This window comes from Ranitomeya variabilis, chromosome 1 (genome assembly GCF_051348905.1).
Source record: "Ranitomeya variabilis isolate aRanVar5 chromosome 1, aRanVar5.hap1, whole genome shotgun sequence".
NCBI classification, from domain to species: Eukaryota; Metazoa; Chordata; class Amphibia; order Anura; family Dendrobatidae; genus Ranitomeya; species Ranitomeya variabilis.
The window spans coordinates 739979271-739998392 of NC_135232.1; the positions used below are offsets into that span (position 1 = coordinate 739979271).

Consider the following 19122-nt stretch of genomic DNA (forward strand, 5'->3'; position numbering starts at 1 on the left):
GGACAGTGGACACACACCCTACAGTATCCATACATCCATCAATAGATATATCTATCCAGATATATCTATAGATAGATGTATGCATCTATAGATCTATCTATATGTAGATCTGTCTATCCATTTCATCTATCTGTCTATCTGTGTGTGTAATGGAGTGTGGGTTGGACAAATGTAAAAGAGGAGGTTGGACAATAATAACATCACAAATCTTTTTTTTTTGTTCAATAATACATAATTATTTAGCTTTCAAAAACGCACCAAAACGCATAAAAACCACGCAAAAACCGCACCAAAAGCGAATTTAAAAAATGCATCAAAACCGTGCAAAAAAACTGCACAAAAACTGCATAAAAACCGCACCAAAATTGCATCAACACTGCACCAAAACCTACATCAAAACGGCACCAAGAACTGCATCAAAACCGCACCAAAAACTGCAGCAGGTTTTGATGCAGTTTTTGATGCTGTTTTTGCGTGGTTTTGATGCAGTTTTTGGAAATAAATAAACAGAAAATGTGCATGATTTGAAAGGAAACATGCATGAAAAAACAGGTTCAGAGGTCGGATTCATCATTTCACATGTCAGTTTCATACGTTTTTTGCCGGATCCGTCGCTGTGCGCTTTTTCGCAGGACAGCAAAAACGTTTCTCTGTATGTGTTTGTGTTTTCCGTCCGGCGGAAACAGCTTTTTTGACGAATCCGGCAAAAAACGGATGAAACGTGTGGCCATCAGGCGCAATCCGGCGCTAATACAACTATGAGAAAAAAACGGATCCGGCGGAAAAAAAATGATTAATTTTTTTCAAAACTCCCCGGATTGTGCCTCACGGCAAAAACCTGATGTGTGAAAGCAGCCAAATATATGGATAGATACATCTATGTATCTAGAGATATATCTATCTATAAATATATCTATAGATCGATATATCCATAGCTATATAATAGAAAGGCCGATGTTTCTAAGGCTACTTTCACACTAGCGTCGTGCACTGCACGTCGCAATGCGTCGTTGTGGAGAAAAAACGCATCCTGCAAAGTTGCCCGCAGGATGCGTTTTTTCTTCATAGACTTTTATTAGCGACGCATTGCAACGCAGTGCCACACGTCGCAACCATCATGCGACGGTTGCGCCGTGTTTTGGCGCACCGCCAGCACAAAAAAAAATTACATGTAACTTTTTTTGTGCGTCTAGTCCGCCATTTTCGTCCGTGCATGCGCGGCCAAAACTACGCCCCCTCCTCCCCGGACTTCAGAATGGGCAGCAGATGCGTTGAAAAACTGCATCCGCTGCCCACGACGTGCACAAATTTCACAACGTGCGTCAGTACGTAGCCCCGACGCATAGTGACGGACCCGTACCGACAAGGGTGAAAGAGGCCTTTATGAGCGTTTAATTTAATTAAAGAACGGAAAAAAACAGCGTGGGCTCCCGCGCAATTTTCTGCACCAGAGGGGGAAAGCTGACGGCCGGGGGGCAATATTTGTAGCCTGCTATGAATATCAGCCCGCGTAGCCTTTACCGGCTATTAAAATAGGGGGACCCCCAAAAAAATAACGTGGGGTCCCCCTATATTTTATAGCCAGAAAGGCTACGCAGACAGCTGCGGGCTGATATTCATAGCCTAGAGAGGGGCCATGGATATTGCCCCCCCCCCCCCGGCTACAAATACCAGTCCGCAGCCGCCCCGGAAATGGCGCATCTGTAAACTGCGCCAATTCCGGCACTTAGCCCCTCTCTTCCCACTCCCGTGTAGCGGTGGGATATGGGGTAATAAGGGGTTAATGTCACCTTGCTATTGTAAGGTGACATTAAGCCAGGTTAATAACGGAGAGGCGTCAATAAGACGCCTATCCATTAGTAATCCAATACTAATAAAGGGTTAATAAAACACACATTAGGAAAAATAGCCGGATTACTTACGGTAATGCTCTTTTAATGAGTCCATGACAGCACCCACTGGAGAGATAGGGATCCGCCCCAAGGAACAGGAAACCTACAGAGACATAAAAGGGGGCGGTCCCCCTCTCCTCCTCAGTTTAATTTCAGAGTACCCGGAGGACCGCCAGTGTTAGTCAATCACCACAATGTATCATCAGAATATAAACTTCATAGAAGTAATTACATTGGCTTTTATTAGGGAGGGATGTGACTGGGTGCTGTCATGGACTCATTAAAAGAGCATTACCGTAAGTAATCCGGCTATTTACCCTTCGCCATGACAGCACCCACTGGAGAGATTTCCAGAGACCAACACCTAGGGGGGGGCCACCGTGCTGAGGATAGTCCTGCCAAAGTGTAGGTCAGAGTCGGAAGACAGGTCGAGCCTGTAGTGATTATAGAAAGTGGAAGGAGCCAACCAAGTTGCAGCCTTACATATATCTTCGATTGGCACGTTCCCTTTTTCGGCCCAGGAAGAAGCCATGGCTCTGGTGGAGTGTGCTTTGATGCCCTCCGGAGGTTCTTCATTTTTCATGGAATAGGCCAACCGGATAGCGTCTCTTATCCACCTGGATAATGTTGCTCTTGTGACTCCATATCCTTTCTTTTTGCCCTGGAAGGATATGAACAGAGCCCTACTCTGCCTCCAACTACTAGTTTTCTCAATATATTGCAAAACTACTCTCCTGACGTCTAGAGTATGGAATTTTTGTTCTTCAGGAGTAGAGGGGTCTTTAAAGAAAGTAGGAAGATGTATCTCCTGTGACCTGTGGAACTTCCCTGCTACCTTAGGAAGGTATAGGGGGTCCGGTTTTAAGATTAGTCTGTCATGAAATGTGAGAAGGTAAGGTTGATCTATCGACAAGGCCTGAATGTTGCTGACTCTTCTAGCCGATGTTAAGGCTACTAAGAAGGCTGTTTTTAACGACAAGTGTTTTAAAGATGCTGTGTCTATAGGCTCAAACGGAGATTCTGTTAGAGAGTCTAAGACTAGGTTTAGATCCCACGGAGCTACTCTAGGTATGTGGATAGGAGTAACTCGTTCACAGGCCGTGATGAAGCGGGATACCCATTTATTACCAGCAATATTATGGCCATAGAGGGCACCCAGAGCGGACACCTGGACCTTTAGTGTGTTAACTGACAGACCCAACTCTTTCCCTTTCTGCAGAAATTCTAGTACAGATTTTATTGGGACTTCAGAGGGGTTTGAACTAGTATGGAACTGAAGAAACTTCTTCCATACTTTGGTGTAAATTTTTGTTGTAGATGGTTTCCTGCTAAGCAGGAGTGTATCAATTAGGCCCTTTGAAAACCCCCTGGAATTTAATATCTGCCTTTCAAATTCCAGGCCGTCAGGTGGAGGCTGTCCACCTGAGGGTGGAAGAAAGGTCCCTGGGAGAGAAGGTTTGGGATTGAGGGAAGGACCCAAGGATCCGTCACCGACATCGACCGCAGGCACGAGAACCATGGTCTCTTGGGCCAGAATGGCGCTATTAGTATTATCCTGGCCTGCTCTTCCCTGATTTTCCGTATTACTTGTGGAAGCAGAATTATCGGAGGGAAAGCATACGCCAGCTTGAATTGCCATGGTGTTTGAAGAGCATCTAGAATGTCCGGGTGATCTGCACGGGACCGAGATGCGAATTTGTGGACTTGTTTGTTTTGTTTTGTAGCGAACAGGTCTATTTGGGGTTTGCCCCATAACAATGTTATCTTGTGGAAAATGTAAGGATTGAGACACCATTCTCCTTGATGAAGAGTGTGTCGACTTAGGAAGTCCGCTTGTTGATTGTCCTCTCCTTTGATGTGGACTGCCGAGAGGGACAACAGATGCTTTTCGGCCAGGATTAAGGTACTGTTTGCGGAAGACATTAGAGCGTCTGATCTTGTGCCGCCTTGTTTGTTTAAATACGCCACTGTCGTAGTGTTGTCTGAACAGATTTGGACGTGGCTTCCTCGTAGCTGTGGGAGAAACTGACGCAGTGCATAGTTTACCGCATTTAATTCTTTTAGGTTTGATGAATATAAATCTTCATTCTTATCCCAGGTTCCCTGGCAGAATTTATCTCCCATGTGTGCGCCCCACCCGTGGGGACTAGCGTCCGTAGTTATCGTGTGGGATGGTGATATTACCCAAGGGACACCCCCCGCTAGGTTGTCTTTATTTAGCCACCATTCTAAGGAGGATAAGACTTTCTCGGATAAAGTTATTTTCGATTCAAGGTGCCCCAGAAATTTTCTCTGTTCCCGAAGTATCTGATGTTGTAATGTTCGGGTATGAAGTTGTGCCCACTGAACGGCTGGAGTACAGGAGGAGAGGGATCCTAGCAAGGACATTCCTGCTCTCAGGGACATTTGAGGTTTGTGAATGGCCGCCACAACTTTACCCTCTATAAGAGATATTTTTTCTTGGGGAAGTAGACATTTTTGCTTTATGGAATCTAGACTAAATCCCAAAAATGTCTGAAGGGAAAGTGGGGTGAGTCTGGATTTTTTTATAGTTGACGATCCAGCCCAGGCTTTCTAAGGACGAGACAGTGTCAGCTAATCGTTCCGCACACTGAAGGGATGAATTTCCTACAACTAAAAAATCATCTAAGTAGGGAATGATTAATGTGTCTCTCTGGCGAAGGTAGGCCATTACTTCTAACATTACCTTCGTGAAGATCCTGGGTGCCGTGGAGAGACCGAAGGGCATGGCTGTATACTGGAAATGATGAATCTCCCCCTCAAGAGTTACTGCCACTCTTAAGTATTTTTGATACCTACTATGGATAGGGAGATGGTAGTAGGCATCTTTTAAATCAATGCCGCCCATTCTACAATTTGGAAAAAGGAGCTTAATGGCCGATCTAATAGACTCCATTTTAAACGTATAATTTTTAATAAACGTATTGAGTTTTTTAAGATTTATAATTGTTCGAAATGAACCATCGGGTTTAGGGATTAAAAATAACGGAGAGTAGAACCCTTTACCCTCTTGTCCCTTTGGCACCCTAACTAAAACATTTTTAACTATAAGACTTCTAATTTCTAGCTCAAGGGCCTTCTGTTGCACTGGTGAGGAAAGGGCTGTTAAAATAAAGGAATCATGGGGAATTTGGAGGAATTCTATTTTCATTCCTTCCTTAATAATATTTAGCACCCAGGAACTTGACGTGATTTTTCGCCATTGGGGAAAGAAAAATTTTAACCTGCCCCCTACTGGGGTGTCTGGTGTTTCAGAATTTGTTGTCTCTACGGAAGGGGGGGCCTTTGAACATAGTGCCACCCTGTTTTCCCTCTCTTGTGGCCCATCGTGACGATCTTTCATTTTGTGTTCTTTTCCCGAACGGCCTCTTCCTAAAGGTCTTCCTATAGAAAGGAATTGAGGGGTCAGGGAAGGCTTTTTTCCTCTCTTTTGCTTTTTTGAGGATCTCGTCTAATGCTTTCCCAAACAAAAACTCACCCTCACACGGAATAGCGCAGATCTTAGCCTTTGACTGCGTATCCCCCTTCCAGCTCTTCATCCATAACGCACGTCTGGCATTATTAATTAGACCGGCTGACCTTGCTGCAAGGCGAAGAGAGTCAGCTGAAGCATCGGCCATGAATGCTGCTGCACCTCTAATTAGTGGTATCGCATCCCGCAATTTTTGTCTGGAGACCCCCTGTTCGATTTGTTGATCCAGCTGATCAATCCACACAAGCATGGATCTAGCTGTGCACGTGCTGGCAATTGATGGCTTAAATATGCCCGTGGAAGCCTCCCATGATCGTTTCAGTGACGATTCTGCCTTCCGATCTAGAGGATCAGAAAGTAGGCCCGCATCCTCGACTGGTAGGGCTGACTGTTTTGAGGTGGAGGCAACTGCAGCGTCCACCTTAGGGATTTTAGTCCATGAAATTAACTCCTCATCATTAAAGGGGTACTTCCTTTTGGAGGCTGACGGGAGAAAACCTCTCTGGTCCTGTTTCTCCCACTCCCTCTTTATCAGAGCCTTAACCGCCAGAATTACTGGGAATGCTCTTCTCTTCCTCTCCGCCAACCCTGCAAACATGATGTCTTGTGCAGTTTGGTCGTCTTTTGTATCCTCACAACCTATAGTATTCCTGATGGACTTTACTAGGTTGTCCACCCCATCAAGAGGAAAACAAGCTCGACCCTCAATGTCGGAATGTGTTGAGGAAGAGGATGACGCCTGCGAGGAGTCTGAGTGGATAACGCCTTCCTCCTCGGACTCAGAGCTGGATATAGCCTTTTCTTTCCCGGATTTTTTAGGGGGGGTACTGGCTTGTGAGATGGCCTGTAACTCCTCTCTAATTATGGCCCGTATATCTGTGACCGACATAGATGGACTCTGCATTGTTTCCGCCATACACTGATTGCAGAGTTTTTTGGGGTGGGAATCTGGGAGAGGCTCGTCACATAACGCACATTGCTTGTGCTTAGATTTCTGTCTCTTTTTGGCCTGGGAGAAGAAGACATTTGTGGAAAAGGGTGTCAGCTTTATAGGCAGAGGGGAAATCACACTCACCCAGTGAAGCTGTACGGTACCGAAATAGGAGGCTGCGACTTTCTGGATCTTGAATCCTTGGTCTCACTCCTGTGGCTGGCATCTGAGGACCTTCTGCTGGCTGGCTCACCTGCTGGGTCCACAGTCTTGCCTGGGGACGACATGTTGCATCGCCTGTGCGTTTGCAACTTCCCCCTTTTTATAGGCCAAGATCCGGTCTCAATCAATTTTTTTTTTTTTTTCCCTCCCCACAGCGGTGTACTGCGCATGCGCGAAACCGCGCTTTCCCTCACCGCTGTGTGGGTGACCCGGAAGTGCTCACCGGCCCCGGGGCAGTATGGGGATGTTTTCCCCACCACCACGCACGCGCGGCCGCCATCTTTGTCCGGCCTGCGCTATGGAGCGGTGTGCCTGTGCCTCAGAACTCGGACCTCATACCTGGCGGTCCGCGTTTGGAGCTCCTTTTAGGGCCGCACATCTGCCGCAATGCCTGTGGAATCGAGCAGCCTCCCGGACCATGCGTTCCATATGCCGGCCAGACGAGGGGGGAGCCGTCTAGCGGAATCTCCCCCGACGCTGCTTCTGGACTGCATCCCCTGCCGTTCTCGCGGACACCGCACAGGCGGATGCGTGTAGCCCAGGTATGCCTGTAGTTCGAAGAATCCAGAGATCCTGTCCCCTGGGAACAGGAAACCTAAACTGAGGAGGAGAGGGGGACCGCCCCCTTTTATGTCTCTGTAGGTTTCCTGTTCCTTGGGGCGGATCCCTATCTCTCCAGTGGGTGCTGTCATGGCGAAGGGTAAAAGTATTTTAATATTCTTCATTTAACCATACTTCAGCGCCTGCAAAAAAACATAAAATAATAAACCGTATACTACCTGTCCGCCGTAGTCCAATTAATAACGAGTGTCCCACGACGATCTCCCCTATAGAACAGTGACATCGGGTGATGTCACTGCTCTATAGGACCCTCAGTGACACACTGACAGGAGACAATGGCTCCTGCAGTGCATCACTGAGAGGTTACCTTAGGACAAAGTCTCACTTTATGGCAATTGCTGCCTGGGAAAATTTCTCAACAGCAATGGCATAAAGTGAGACTAGGGACTATTTTCTCACAGGGGCGTAGGAATACATTGTGAGAAATACATTGTGGAAGGATACCTTCCATCATTGTATTCCTGGAGCTCCTGGAGAGTGGTCGCATCAGCAGATGCTCCTGCTCTCCACGGGAGATCGTCGAGGGACACTCGTTTTAATTGGATTTCTGCGGATCAGGGAGTATATTGGTTGTTTATTATTTTAATATTTTTTACAGATGACAATGGCTTCAGGGATCAAGGTGACAAGTGATGGTGAGTATGTACTCTATGTTATATGTACTGTATGTCTGTATGTACGTACTGTATGTGGCATGTTGTCGCATGTCATTGCATGTAGCATGGCGCATGTCGTATATTGTCGCATGGCGCATGTCGTATATTGTTGCATGGCGCATGTCGTATATTGTCGCATGGCGCATGTCGTATATTGTCGCATGGCGCATATTGTCGCATGGCGCATGTCGTATATTGTCGCATGGCGCATGTCGTATATTGTAGCATGGCGCATGTCGTATATTGTCGCATGGCGCATGTCGTATATTGTCGGATGGCGCATGTCGTATATTGTCGCATGTCGTATATTGTCGCATGTCGTATATTGTCGCATGTCGTATATTGTCGCATGTCGTATATTGTCGCATGTCGTATATTGTCGCATGTCGTATATTGTCGCTTGGCGCATGTCGTATATTGGCGCATGTCGTATATTGGCGCATGGCGCCGCATGGCGTCGCATGGCGCATGTCGTATGTTGCATGTTGTCACGTCATTACGTCACATGGTGTATGTATGCATGCATGCATGTACATGTGTTTTTTTTGTTTTTTTTTTTACATTCAACACATTAGCCGGTATGTATGTATGCATGCATGCACATGTGTTATTTTTGTTTTTTTTTACATTCAACACATTAGCCGGATGATGGGACTACTACTGTCCCATCATTAGCTAATGTGTCACTCACTGTCACTGTAGCAGGCAGAGCCCGATGGGACTTGTAGTCCCATCGGACGATGCCTGCACACAGAGACAGACACACACACCCCAAAGACCCCCCCCCCCCCCCGCAGCAGACCCAGCACATGCCGGCACACAGAGCCCCGGCACGCAAATACCAGCGCCGGCCCGCAGAGCCCCGGCCCCAGCCCGCAGACCCCCAGCGCCCGCACAATCATCCCTGCCTAGCCCCGCCCGCCCCCAGCACAGCCCCACAGGCGGCCACTAGCCCCGCCCACAGCCCAGTCACTCTTGATGAGTGACTGTGAGGCTGGGTCACGCCTGCTGCTGACGTCACATCAATTTCCAGAGTCTGGAAATTGACGTGACGTCGGCGGAAATAAGTGGCGGCTGCAGCCTGGGGGTCACGTGACCCGGACTCAGCCGCCGGCATAGTGCCGCTCACAGGCGAAAACGGCAACGGAAGGTATTTACACAATTCATTAGGGGCCCCGGGGGGATACATTGGGGGGTTAATTGAAAGTAGTGGACAACCCCTTTAATTGGTTGTATAATGAACGGGAGAGGAGAGAGGAAGGAGAATACTTCCCCCTTTTTTTTTCCCCCTCTTTTTTGTATACATGCTACCAGGCCGACATGAAGTTATGCAATGTTTTCTGTTCACTTGACCAGTGGTTTAATTATATATATATATATATATATATATATATATATATATATATATATATATATATATATATATATATATATATATATATATATATATATGGACTTCTAATACTGAAAGTGTATGAATAATAATGCACAAATTTGTTGTCCATTCGTAATTACCTTGACAAGTGTTCTTATGCTGGCTTGGATGCACAAATATGTATATGTTGTCACAGTTTTGGTTAATAAACGAATTAAAAAAACAAAAACAAACAAACAAGCCGCGCCACATCATTCCACAGGTGGTCTGCGAGACTGCAGTGTACATCAATGATCATTACCTCCAAATCAAGTTTGTTGACCCAGATGGGAAGGTTGGAATAAGAATGGAGATTCAAGTCGTCCACAGCCTTCTGGACTCTGTTGAGGATCTCAGAGAAGGTTTTGTGCTCGTACATGCAAGTTTCCAGAGATCGGACTTCCAAGTCAATTTTCTCTTCGATAATGAGGAGGTCGTCCACCTGAGATAAGAATAATAATTATTAAAAAAAAAAAAAAAAACACAAGAAAGAACACACGACTGGCTGATAAGGCCCTACCTTTTCTTGGAAGTTGAAGACAGTCTCTGCCAACCGCTGCACATAAGGATCAAGCTTGTAGGATTCCCACACCAGTGCAATGCCCTCAGCGATCAGAGCCTGGACTTCTTTCTTAAGACCTGCAACCAGCAAGCTGATACTGTTGCGTTCTTCCACCTTCTCACATGTTCGCTCATACGTTCGAACGCTTTCGATGAGCGAGATGGCAAATGGATACAACTGGTTCGCCTGATGGGCCTTGTTGACGATGGCCAATGGGACACGAAAGCCGAGCCACTTCAGATTGCGGACCTCTTTGGACAGGGTTATGATTTCCGGCAGGAAGTTAACCTTCAGCTTCAGCACATTACCAGTCCTTCCCCTGGCGCGGGTGCTTTCAATTGCGAAGATGCGCCCTGCCACCCCAAGGTTGCGCTGTTGAACTTTCCTCGCCCAGTCGTCAAAGATCTCTTGGGTATTGAGCTTCATTCGGAAGCTGTCTCCATCTTGCTTCAGCTTCTGTCCTTCTACGTGGTTTTCCCACCCTTTGCCAAGGACATCTTCCACCCGTTTCATGTAAGCAGTCAGCTGACGGTCAATCTGTTTGGCCCAGATAATGGAGCCAGACACCGGTGGGAGGTCCCGGGCGTGACTCATTTTGCAGGCTTGACTTTGAGGGTACTGAACCTTGAATTTGTCATGAAGGGACTCGATGTCGTCTTTTACCCGCTGGATGAGCTGAGTCTGATACTCTCGGATGGCTCCTCTGATGTGAGGTCGGACGAAGAGGGCATTGAATCGGGAAAAGATCCTGAACATCTCGTTGGCATTCTTTGCTGTGCCGAGCTGATCCCGGAGACGGGCGGTGATCCTGGTTTCCACCCTGTCGATTCTTTCATCGTACCTCTTTAGTGCAGCCTCCCAAGCCTCAGTGCCTTCCTTAGAAACATCCAAACCATCCACTTCCTTCACGTTCTCATAAGCGAGATTTACTTCCTCAATGGCATTGGCATCTGCAGCATCAAAGAGGACCTCTGCCACCTTCATGTCCTGAGGCTCCGGGACGTCCCCCTGGTTCTGCTGCGCAACAGCGGTCACCTAAAACCGGAGACATGGGGGCGTTAGAAGCCTGGTACATGCAGATGGGGTCAAATTGTCTGGCGTGGCCAAATGGTCAGTCTCCATAATTACAATAATCATCCACCGACCCAAGGGCACGGTGTTGTGCATGCTCAATGATCTCTCTAACCACCATTTCTGTCAGCCCCATAAAAGTGAACGGAGCGGTGGTCCAGCATGTGCATTAGCACTCCAGTCACACAGGGACATGCAAGAACCTTGGTATCTAGGAATTTGCAGGGGTCCCAATGATCACTTATCTAAAGGGTAGGTGGTACCTTGGTGATTGGTAAAGCGTGGCTGATGTGGTGCCACACTAGATTGGGATGCAGGCCACACAGGAGTGATCCATTAGATTCCCACCTCCGTTCTTAGGATCATGGGGGTCCTAGTAGTCGGCCCCTTACAAATCAGCGCATTATCACCCACTCTACGTGATCAGAGCTGTCAGGTAAGGTCGTACCTGTGGTCTCAGCACCCGGACAATGACTGCCCTCAGCTGCTCATGTTGACGCCTGAACTTCCGCATCTGGTCCAGCCGGGACTGCAGCTTCCTGTGAGCCGGATTTATCCTCCAAACCATTTTTAGGTTTTCCTCTCGTTTCCGCTTTACGATATCTCTCAGAAGAACTTGAAGTTTCTCGTACTCGTCGTCCCAAGTTTGGAAAACTTCAAAACAGGTGACCATGACCTGAGGAAGAAAAAGAATTAAGTGTGTATAATTTCAAAAGGAGTCTAAAAATTCAGCAATAGAAAAACATGGCTGCCTTAATTCAGAGACAGTGCCCCTCTTGTCTATAGGCTGCGCCTGGTATTGCAGCACAGGCCCATGAGACTTGAATACTAGAAGCAGCTGATGGTCGCCATTTTTAAAATAGAACCATGTTCTTTGGCGTCATACAGCCATTTACTGACATTCCATCTGATATCCTATTGAAGGAAACAGTCATTGAATAAAATAGCTGACACCAGAGAACAATAGAGAAGCTTTCCTTACTAGAGATACCGAACATATAAAAGGTGTCGTACCTTCTCAAACTCTTCGTAGGCCACGTGCATAAGCTTTCTTGTCCCCAGGACTTTCAGGAGCTGAGAGCTGAGGTCCCTGGATATGGCCTCCACCAGCCTCAGCGCCCTCAGAATTGGGTACTTCGTGTTCCTGATTTTTCGGAGGTGAGTGAAAATGGCGACCAGAGCCTGGCGGATTTTGTCCAGCTCAGTGGCGGACAGCAAGTCGTTCAAAGGAAAGTCCTTCATGAGAGGGTTGTAGTCGTTCACCGTTTCCAGGGCTTGTTTCAGGCCTAAGGGGAATAAAAAGGGTTAATTGTGGCTTTAAGAAGGAACTGTCCATCATTCAGGGGCCAGAGAGGAGCGGTGCGAGCATTACCTGTATCCGTGTCAAAGCTGACAGTAGCATGAAAACGCTTTCCGTGCTTCAGGATGTCCAGAGTCAGGAGAACCTCCGAGCTCTCGCGTTTCTCTTGAATGCGGTACAGCGCCCTCTCCAGGTTCAGCCAGAAACTGATTTCTTGCAAAGCGGTTCCAGAAGCTGGATCGCGATCAAGTTTTGTCACCTGCAAAATAAAAACTAAATTTAGTGCAAAGTTAGAAATCAATCCACATAAACCTGGCATCACTAATCCTGTATTATACTTCCAGAGCTGCACTCACTATCCTGCTGATGCAGTCACTGTGTAGATACATTACTGATCCTGAGTTACATCCTGTATTATACTCCAGAGCTGCACTCACTATTCTGCTGATGCAGTCACTGTGTACATACATTACATTACTGATCCGGAGTTACATCCTCTATTATACTCCAGAGCTCCACTCACTATTCTGCTGGTGCAGTCACTGTGTACATACATTACTGATCCCGAGTTACATCCTGTATTATACCCCAGAGCTGCACTCACTATTCTGCTGGTGCAGTCACTGTGTACATACATTACTGATCCTGAGTTACATCCTGTATTATACCCCAGAGCTGCACTCACGATTCTGCTGGTGCAGTCACTGTACTATATACCTTTTGTATTTCTCGTATCCAGCGGTTGACACCGGACTGCAGCTGGTTGAGGAAGGTGGGGTCCTCCACCTTGTCTCCAAAGTCTGTGACCTTCGGCTTCTCGCTCCGCTCGTAGCACTGCTTGGCCACGTTGATGATGTTCGGGTGGATCATCAGACTGATCTCGGGGATCTCGATGTTCTGCTGCAGATGTAGAAGTCCCATCTCCAGCTCCGCAATCTTCTTTTCCACAGAGGGAGCCATCTTGTCACCATCTCTGAAGACAAAGATATCACAAATTGAATCATTACGACTACTTGATAAGTGGGCACCAACTACACCCCCAAAAATTACCAGGTCCATCGTGTGATCGCCAGGTTAATGACAGCCACGTGTTTGAACTTGGTAGCCTCTCACCTGTCCGCTTTGCCAGATTCACGGATGTAGGACTTGAAGAAAGGGGCGACAGCGTTGCTGATGAAGGAGTGCAGCGTTTCATAGGGGGAATCCTCGCTGAGCGTCAGAACCCGCAGTTGGTTAGAGATGGGTTTGTCGGCGTCTATGACGGGCGTCCTCTTAATGAAGGCCAGGCTGGAGAACAGAATAACCGTCAAACACATGACCTGTGCACAAGCTGGTGAACCCGCGCCACGGTCGCCCATGCCGGGCACAGTCCGCTCCACTGTGTTACCTGTTGGACTTCAGTCCGTAGTGGATGTCGATGTTCAGTTTGTAGGAGATAAATTCTCGCTCCTCTTCTCCTTCGTCACCAACATCCTCTGCAGAGAAAGGCAAACAGAAAAGCAGATGAGCTTGTAACGGAGGATGGCGCATCGAGACCAGAGCCACATTACGAGCGCCCCGGGATCTCGAGGGCTTCAGTTCCGGAGCTGTCAATCATGCCGCAGCAGCCTCACCATATTGGCACAGTTTTCTGCAACATTGCAGATGCACTACAGCCACCATGTCGCACTGTGGACTCTGAGGTTCGCACTATAAATGAAGTTCTATCAGATGGGGCTCAGTGCGCGCAGCGGTCCGGCAGGTGGCGTGCGCGCAGCGGTCCGGCAGGTGGCGTGCGCGCAGCGGTCCGGCAGGTGGCGTGCGCGCAGCGGTCCGGCAGGTGGCGTGCGCGCAGCGGTCCGGCAGGTGGCGTGCGCGCAGCGGTCCGGCAGGTGGCGTGCGCGCAGCGGTCCGGCAGGTGGCGTGCGCGCAGCGGTCCGGCAGGTGGCGTGCGCGCAGCGGTCCGGCAGGTGGCGTGCGCGCAGCGGTCCGGCAGGTGGCGTGCGCGCAGCGGTCCGGCAGGTGGCGTGCGCGCAGCGGTCCGGCAGGTGGCGTGCGCGCAGCGGTCCGGCAGGTGGCGTGCGCGCAGCGGTCCGGCAGGTGGCGTGCGCGCAGCGGTCCGGCAGGTGGCGTGCGCGCAGCGGTCCGGCAGGTGGCGTGCGCGCAGCGGTCCGGCAGGTGGCGTGCGCGCAGCGGTCCGGCAGGTGGCGTGCGCGCAGGTGGAGCTGTGACGGCCGGTGTAGTACGGCAGCGATCCGGCAGGTGGACCTGTGACGGCCGGTGTAGTACGGCAGCGATCCGGCAGGTGGACCTGTGACGGCCGGTGTAGTGCGGGCAGCGATCCGGCAGGTGGCGCTGTGACGGCCGGTGTAGTGCGGGCAGCGATCCGGCAGGTGGAGCTGTGACGGCCGGTGTAGTGCGGGCAGCGATCCGGCAGGTGGCGCTGTGATGGCCGGTGTACTGCGGGCAGCGATCCGGCAGGTGGAGCTGTGACGGCCGGTGTAGTGCGGGCAGCGATCCGGCAGGTGGCGCTGTGACGGCCGGTGTACTGCGGGCAGCGATCCGGCAGGTGGAGCTGTGACGGCCGGTGTAGTGCGGGCAGCGATCCGGCAGGTGGCGCTGTGACGGCCGGTGTACTGCGGGCAGCGATCCGGCAGGTGGCGCTGTGACGGCCGGTGTACTGCGGGCAGCGATCCGGCAGGTGGCGCTGTGACGGCCGGTGTAGTGCTGGAGCAATCCGGCCGGGGGCGTTGTGCAGAAGCTCTGCTGCTCACTGTGACAGCGGCCTCACCTTTCAGCGTCGTCCTCTCCACCAGGACGGTGTGAATTTGCGGGTCTGACAGGAATTTCCTCATCTGTTCCAGGGCGCTCTTCTCCTCCAGCGCAGCCTCCAGTGCGGCCGGGGCGTCTCCGCCATCCTCCAGCAGCAGCGGCACAAGCTTCCTGATGTGTTTCTGCAGCACCGAGGTGTCCGCCACGTTCTGCACCGCCACCGATACCTCCAGGTTACCGGGGCCGTCATCCCCGCCGGCCGTGTCCGTCATGTCTGCAGCTCCACTGTGCGGTGTCTCTGCACCTCCACTGTGCGGTGTCTCTGCACCACAGCCGGGAACAGAGTGACAGGGACTGGGAGAGGCTGAGGCGTAGATCCGCCACACAACAGGGGGAGGAGTCGTCTTTACGAGGCGGGGAGAGGCGCGGGGGTTTATGGGAACTGAAGTCCAATTCGCCGCACTGATTAGTGTCTGCGAATGACGAGAACTATAATTCCCAGGAAGCACCGCGCGGAGTTTAGACAGGGTGGGAACCGCAGCATTACATGGCGCTTTTCTCTGCATGAAAAAGATGCTCACACGGATCCACCTATCCCCATCCTCATTGATCCAACCTAGCTTGACTGATCCATCCAGTCTCTCTGATTAACTCCCAGCCTCACTGATCCAGACATGAGACATCTATCTCCAGCCTCATTGATCCATCCAGTTCATCCTCACTGATACATCCCCAGCGTCACTGATCCATCCAGTCTCACTGAGTAATCCCCAGCCTCGCTGATCCATCCTCAGATTCACTGATCCATCCCCAGCCTCACTGCTCCATCCATCCCCAGCCTCACTGATCCAACCCCAGCCTGACTGATCCATCCAGTCTCACTGATTAACCCGCAGCCTCACTGATCAATCCCTAGCCTCAATTATCCAGACATCCATCTCCAGCCTCATTGATCCATCCAGTCTCATCCTCACTGATCCATGCAGTCTCACCGAGTAATCCCTAGCCTCACTGATTCATCCTCACTGATCCATCCCGAGCTTCACTGATTCATTCTCACTGATCCATCTCCAGCCTCACTGGTACATCCCAAGCTTAACTGATTCATACTCACTAATCCATCTCCAGCCTCACTGATTTATCCTCACTGATTCATCCTCACTGATCCATCCCCAGCTTCACTGATTCATCCTCACTGTTCCATCTCCAGCCTCACTGATTCATCCTCACTGATATATACCAAGCTTCACAGATTCATCCTCACTAATCCATCTCCAGCCTCACTGATTTATCCTCACTGATCCATCCCCAGCTTCAATGATTCATCCTGATTCGTCCTTACTGATCCATCCCCAGCTTCACTGATTCATCCTCACTGATCCATCCCGAGCCTCACTGATTCATCCTCAATGATCCATCCCCAGCCTCACTGATCCATCCCCTTCTTCACTAATTCATCCTCACTGATCCATCCCCACCGTCACTGACCCATTCCCAACCTTACCATTCCATCCATCCCAGCCTCACTGATCCACCCATCTTCATTTTCACCGATCCATCCCCAACCTCACTGATCCATCCACCCCAGCCTCATCCTCACTGATTCATTCATCTCCAACCTAATCCCAAATGACCCACACATCCACAGCCTTGTATTCACTGATCCAACCATCCCTATGTTCATTCTCATTGATTCATTTATTCCCTGCTTTATACTCACTTTATCCATCTATGCATCCAAAACCTTACTAATCCACTCAGTCCCATCTACATTCTTACTGATCTACCCATCCTTATATCCACTGATCCACTCATCTCCAGCCTAATCCCAGTGAACTCACACATCCACAGGCTTATATTCACTGATCCACCATTCTCTCTCTTGATTCTCACCGATTGATTCCCATCTTCATACTCACTAATCCAACCATACACAAGTTCATGCTTACTGATTCATCTATCCCCAGCTTTATACTGCATGATACATAGATTCCTAACTTGTGTGACCCTCTCCAACATCACTGAAGGGGAGCTTAATTGTCTCCTCTCCAAATCACACCTCACCACCTGTGCACTGGACCCTATCCCACCTCCTCCCCAACCTCACCACCACTCTTATTCCATCCCTAACCCACCTCTTCAACCTATCACTAACTTCTGGTACCTTTCCTTCTGCTTTCAAACATGCCACAATCACGCCCATCCTTAAAAAGCCAACCCTCGACCCAACCGCTATGTCCAGCTATCGCCCAATATTGCTGCGCCCATTTGCTTCCAAACTCCTGGAGCAGCACGTCCATGCCGAACTTTCCTCCCACCTCTCATCTAACTTGCTCTTTGACAATCTACAATCTGTTTTCCTCCCCCATCACTCCACTGAGGCAGCCCTGACCAAAATTGCTAAGGACCTACTTACAGCCAAAGCTAATGGACAATACTCTATACTCCTCATAGACCTGTCCTCTGCTTTCGACACAGTTGACCACTGCCTCCTACTACAGATCCTCTCTTCCTTTGGCATCAAAGACCTCGCCCTATCCTGGATCTCATACCTTTCCAACCGCACATTCAGCGTCTCCTACTCCCACACTACCTCCTCATCCCGCCCTCTCTCTGTTGGAGTCCCCCTAGGCTCTGTTCTAGGACCCCTACTCTTCTCAATCTATACACTTGGCCTGGGGCAACTCATAAAGTTCCATGGATTTATGCTGATGACACTCAGATCTACATCTCTGGCCCAGATGTCACCTCTCTGCTGTCCAGAATCCCAGAGTGTCTTATCAGCTACAGTATATCCTCCTTCTCCTCTCGCTTAATCAAACTCAATATGGACAAATCTGAACTCATCGTCTTTCCTCCATCTCATAGATCTACCCTACCTGACCTATCACAATTAACAACATCACGCTTTCCCCCGTACCAGAAGTCCACTACCTCGGAGTAACTCTTGACTCTGCCTTGTCCTTCAAATTGCACATCCAAGCTCTTTCCACCTCCTGTTGCCTCCAGCTCAAAAATATTTCTAGAATCAGTCCTTTCCTCAACCCTCAATCTACTAAAATGCTTGTGCATGCCCTCATCATCTCCCACTTCGACTACTGCAACATCCTTTTCTGTGGCCTCCCTGCTAACATAAAAAGAAGAATGTCCAGCTCCACCGAATCCGTGAAGATAACATTTCTTTATTCACAAACTTGTAGCATAGAGGATACAAACTTCAGCACAAACCATGTGGATGTGAATCTCAACGCATTTCTGGAGACTAAGCTCCCTTAATCATGATCGGTGGAGCTGGACATTCTTCTTTTTTTGGACACGTTTGGACTTGCTCCTGAAGTTCAATTAATGCATCATGGGTGAGCTGGTATATTTCACTCTCCCTGCTAACACCCTTGCACCTCTCCAGTCCATCCTTAACTCTACCGCCCGACTAATTCAGCTCTCTCCTCGCTACTCCTCCGCTTCTCCTCTCTGCAAATCTCTTCACTGGCTCCCATTCACTCAGCGTATCCAGTTCAAATTACTAATACTGACCTACAAAGCCATCCATAACCTGTCTCCTCCATATATCTCTGAACTAATCTCCTGATATCTTCCCTCACGTAATCTCCGGTCCTCCCAAGACCTCCAACTCTCCTCCACACTTATTTGCTCCTCACCCAACCGCCTCCAAGACTTCTCCTGAATATCCCCCATCCTCTGGATTTTTTTGCCCCAACACCAGGTACGGAATTCAGCCCTGGCATTTGAAATCACACAGGCCCATGTTGTCTCAGTCCCCAAGCACCAGAAGGATATTTCTAATAATACCTGTGACCTGCTGGGATAAGTGACGGAATCTGCGACTTTGTGCTCCGTAACAACTCTTAACAGTATGGGTGTCTTGAGAACACCAATTCTGCTAACAATGTAGCAGACAAGGTGGCCCACGACCAGACAGGCCCTTCTGGCATTTGCCAGAATTGCCAATGGCCAGTCCGGCCCTGCCTAACACTTTTGACGATCAACCACATTCGGATCCCTCAGACGGAACCCGAAAACCCACCTCTTCAGGAAAGCCTACAGCCTGCACTGTCCCTGCTGCCTCCTCACCACTACCGAAGCTACCGCGTCACCAACACCGGAGCTACTGCAACAATCAACCTATTGTCTCCTTCCCCACCATCCTGTAGAATATAAGCTCGCAAGGGCAGGGTCCTCTCCCCTCTC

The 19122-nt window shown here is 49.4% G+C and overlaps 1 protein-coding gene across 3 annotated transcripts in view; it reads right to left on the reverse strand.

Moving 5' to 3' along the window:
• DYNC1H1 (dynein cytoplasmic 1 heavy chain 1) overlaps positions 1–15228 on the reverse strand; it is an 89026-nt gene extending 73798 nt beyond the window's left edge. For 2 of the 3 annotated variants that reach the window (XM_077269188.1, XM_077269191.1), the window contains exons 1-9: positions 14933–15228; positions 13550–13637; positions 13276–13449; positions 12880–13135; positions 12235–12421; positions 11877–12148; positions 11311–11538; positions 9750–10826; positions 9492–9671 (exon numbers count right to left, since the gene is read on the reverse strand). In XM_077269188.1, coding sequence (XP_077125303.1) covers positions 9492–9671; positions 9750–10826; positions 11311–11538; positions 11877–12148; positions 12235–12421; positions 12880–13135; positions 13276–13449; positions 13550–13637; positions 14933–15185 — 2715 coding nt within the window. In that variant the 5' untranslated portion in view covers positions 15186–15228. The remainder of the gene's footprint in view (positions 1–9491; positions 9672–9749; positions 10827–11310; positions 11539–11876; positions 12149–12234; positions 12422–12879; positions 13136–13275; positions 13450–13549; positions 13638–14932) is intronic. The other variant, XM_077269179.1, reaches the window with a different exon arrangement.
• Between the last annotated feature and the right edge of the window lie 3894 nt (positions 15229–19122).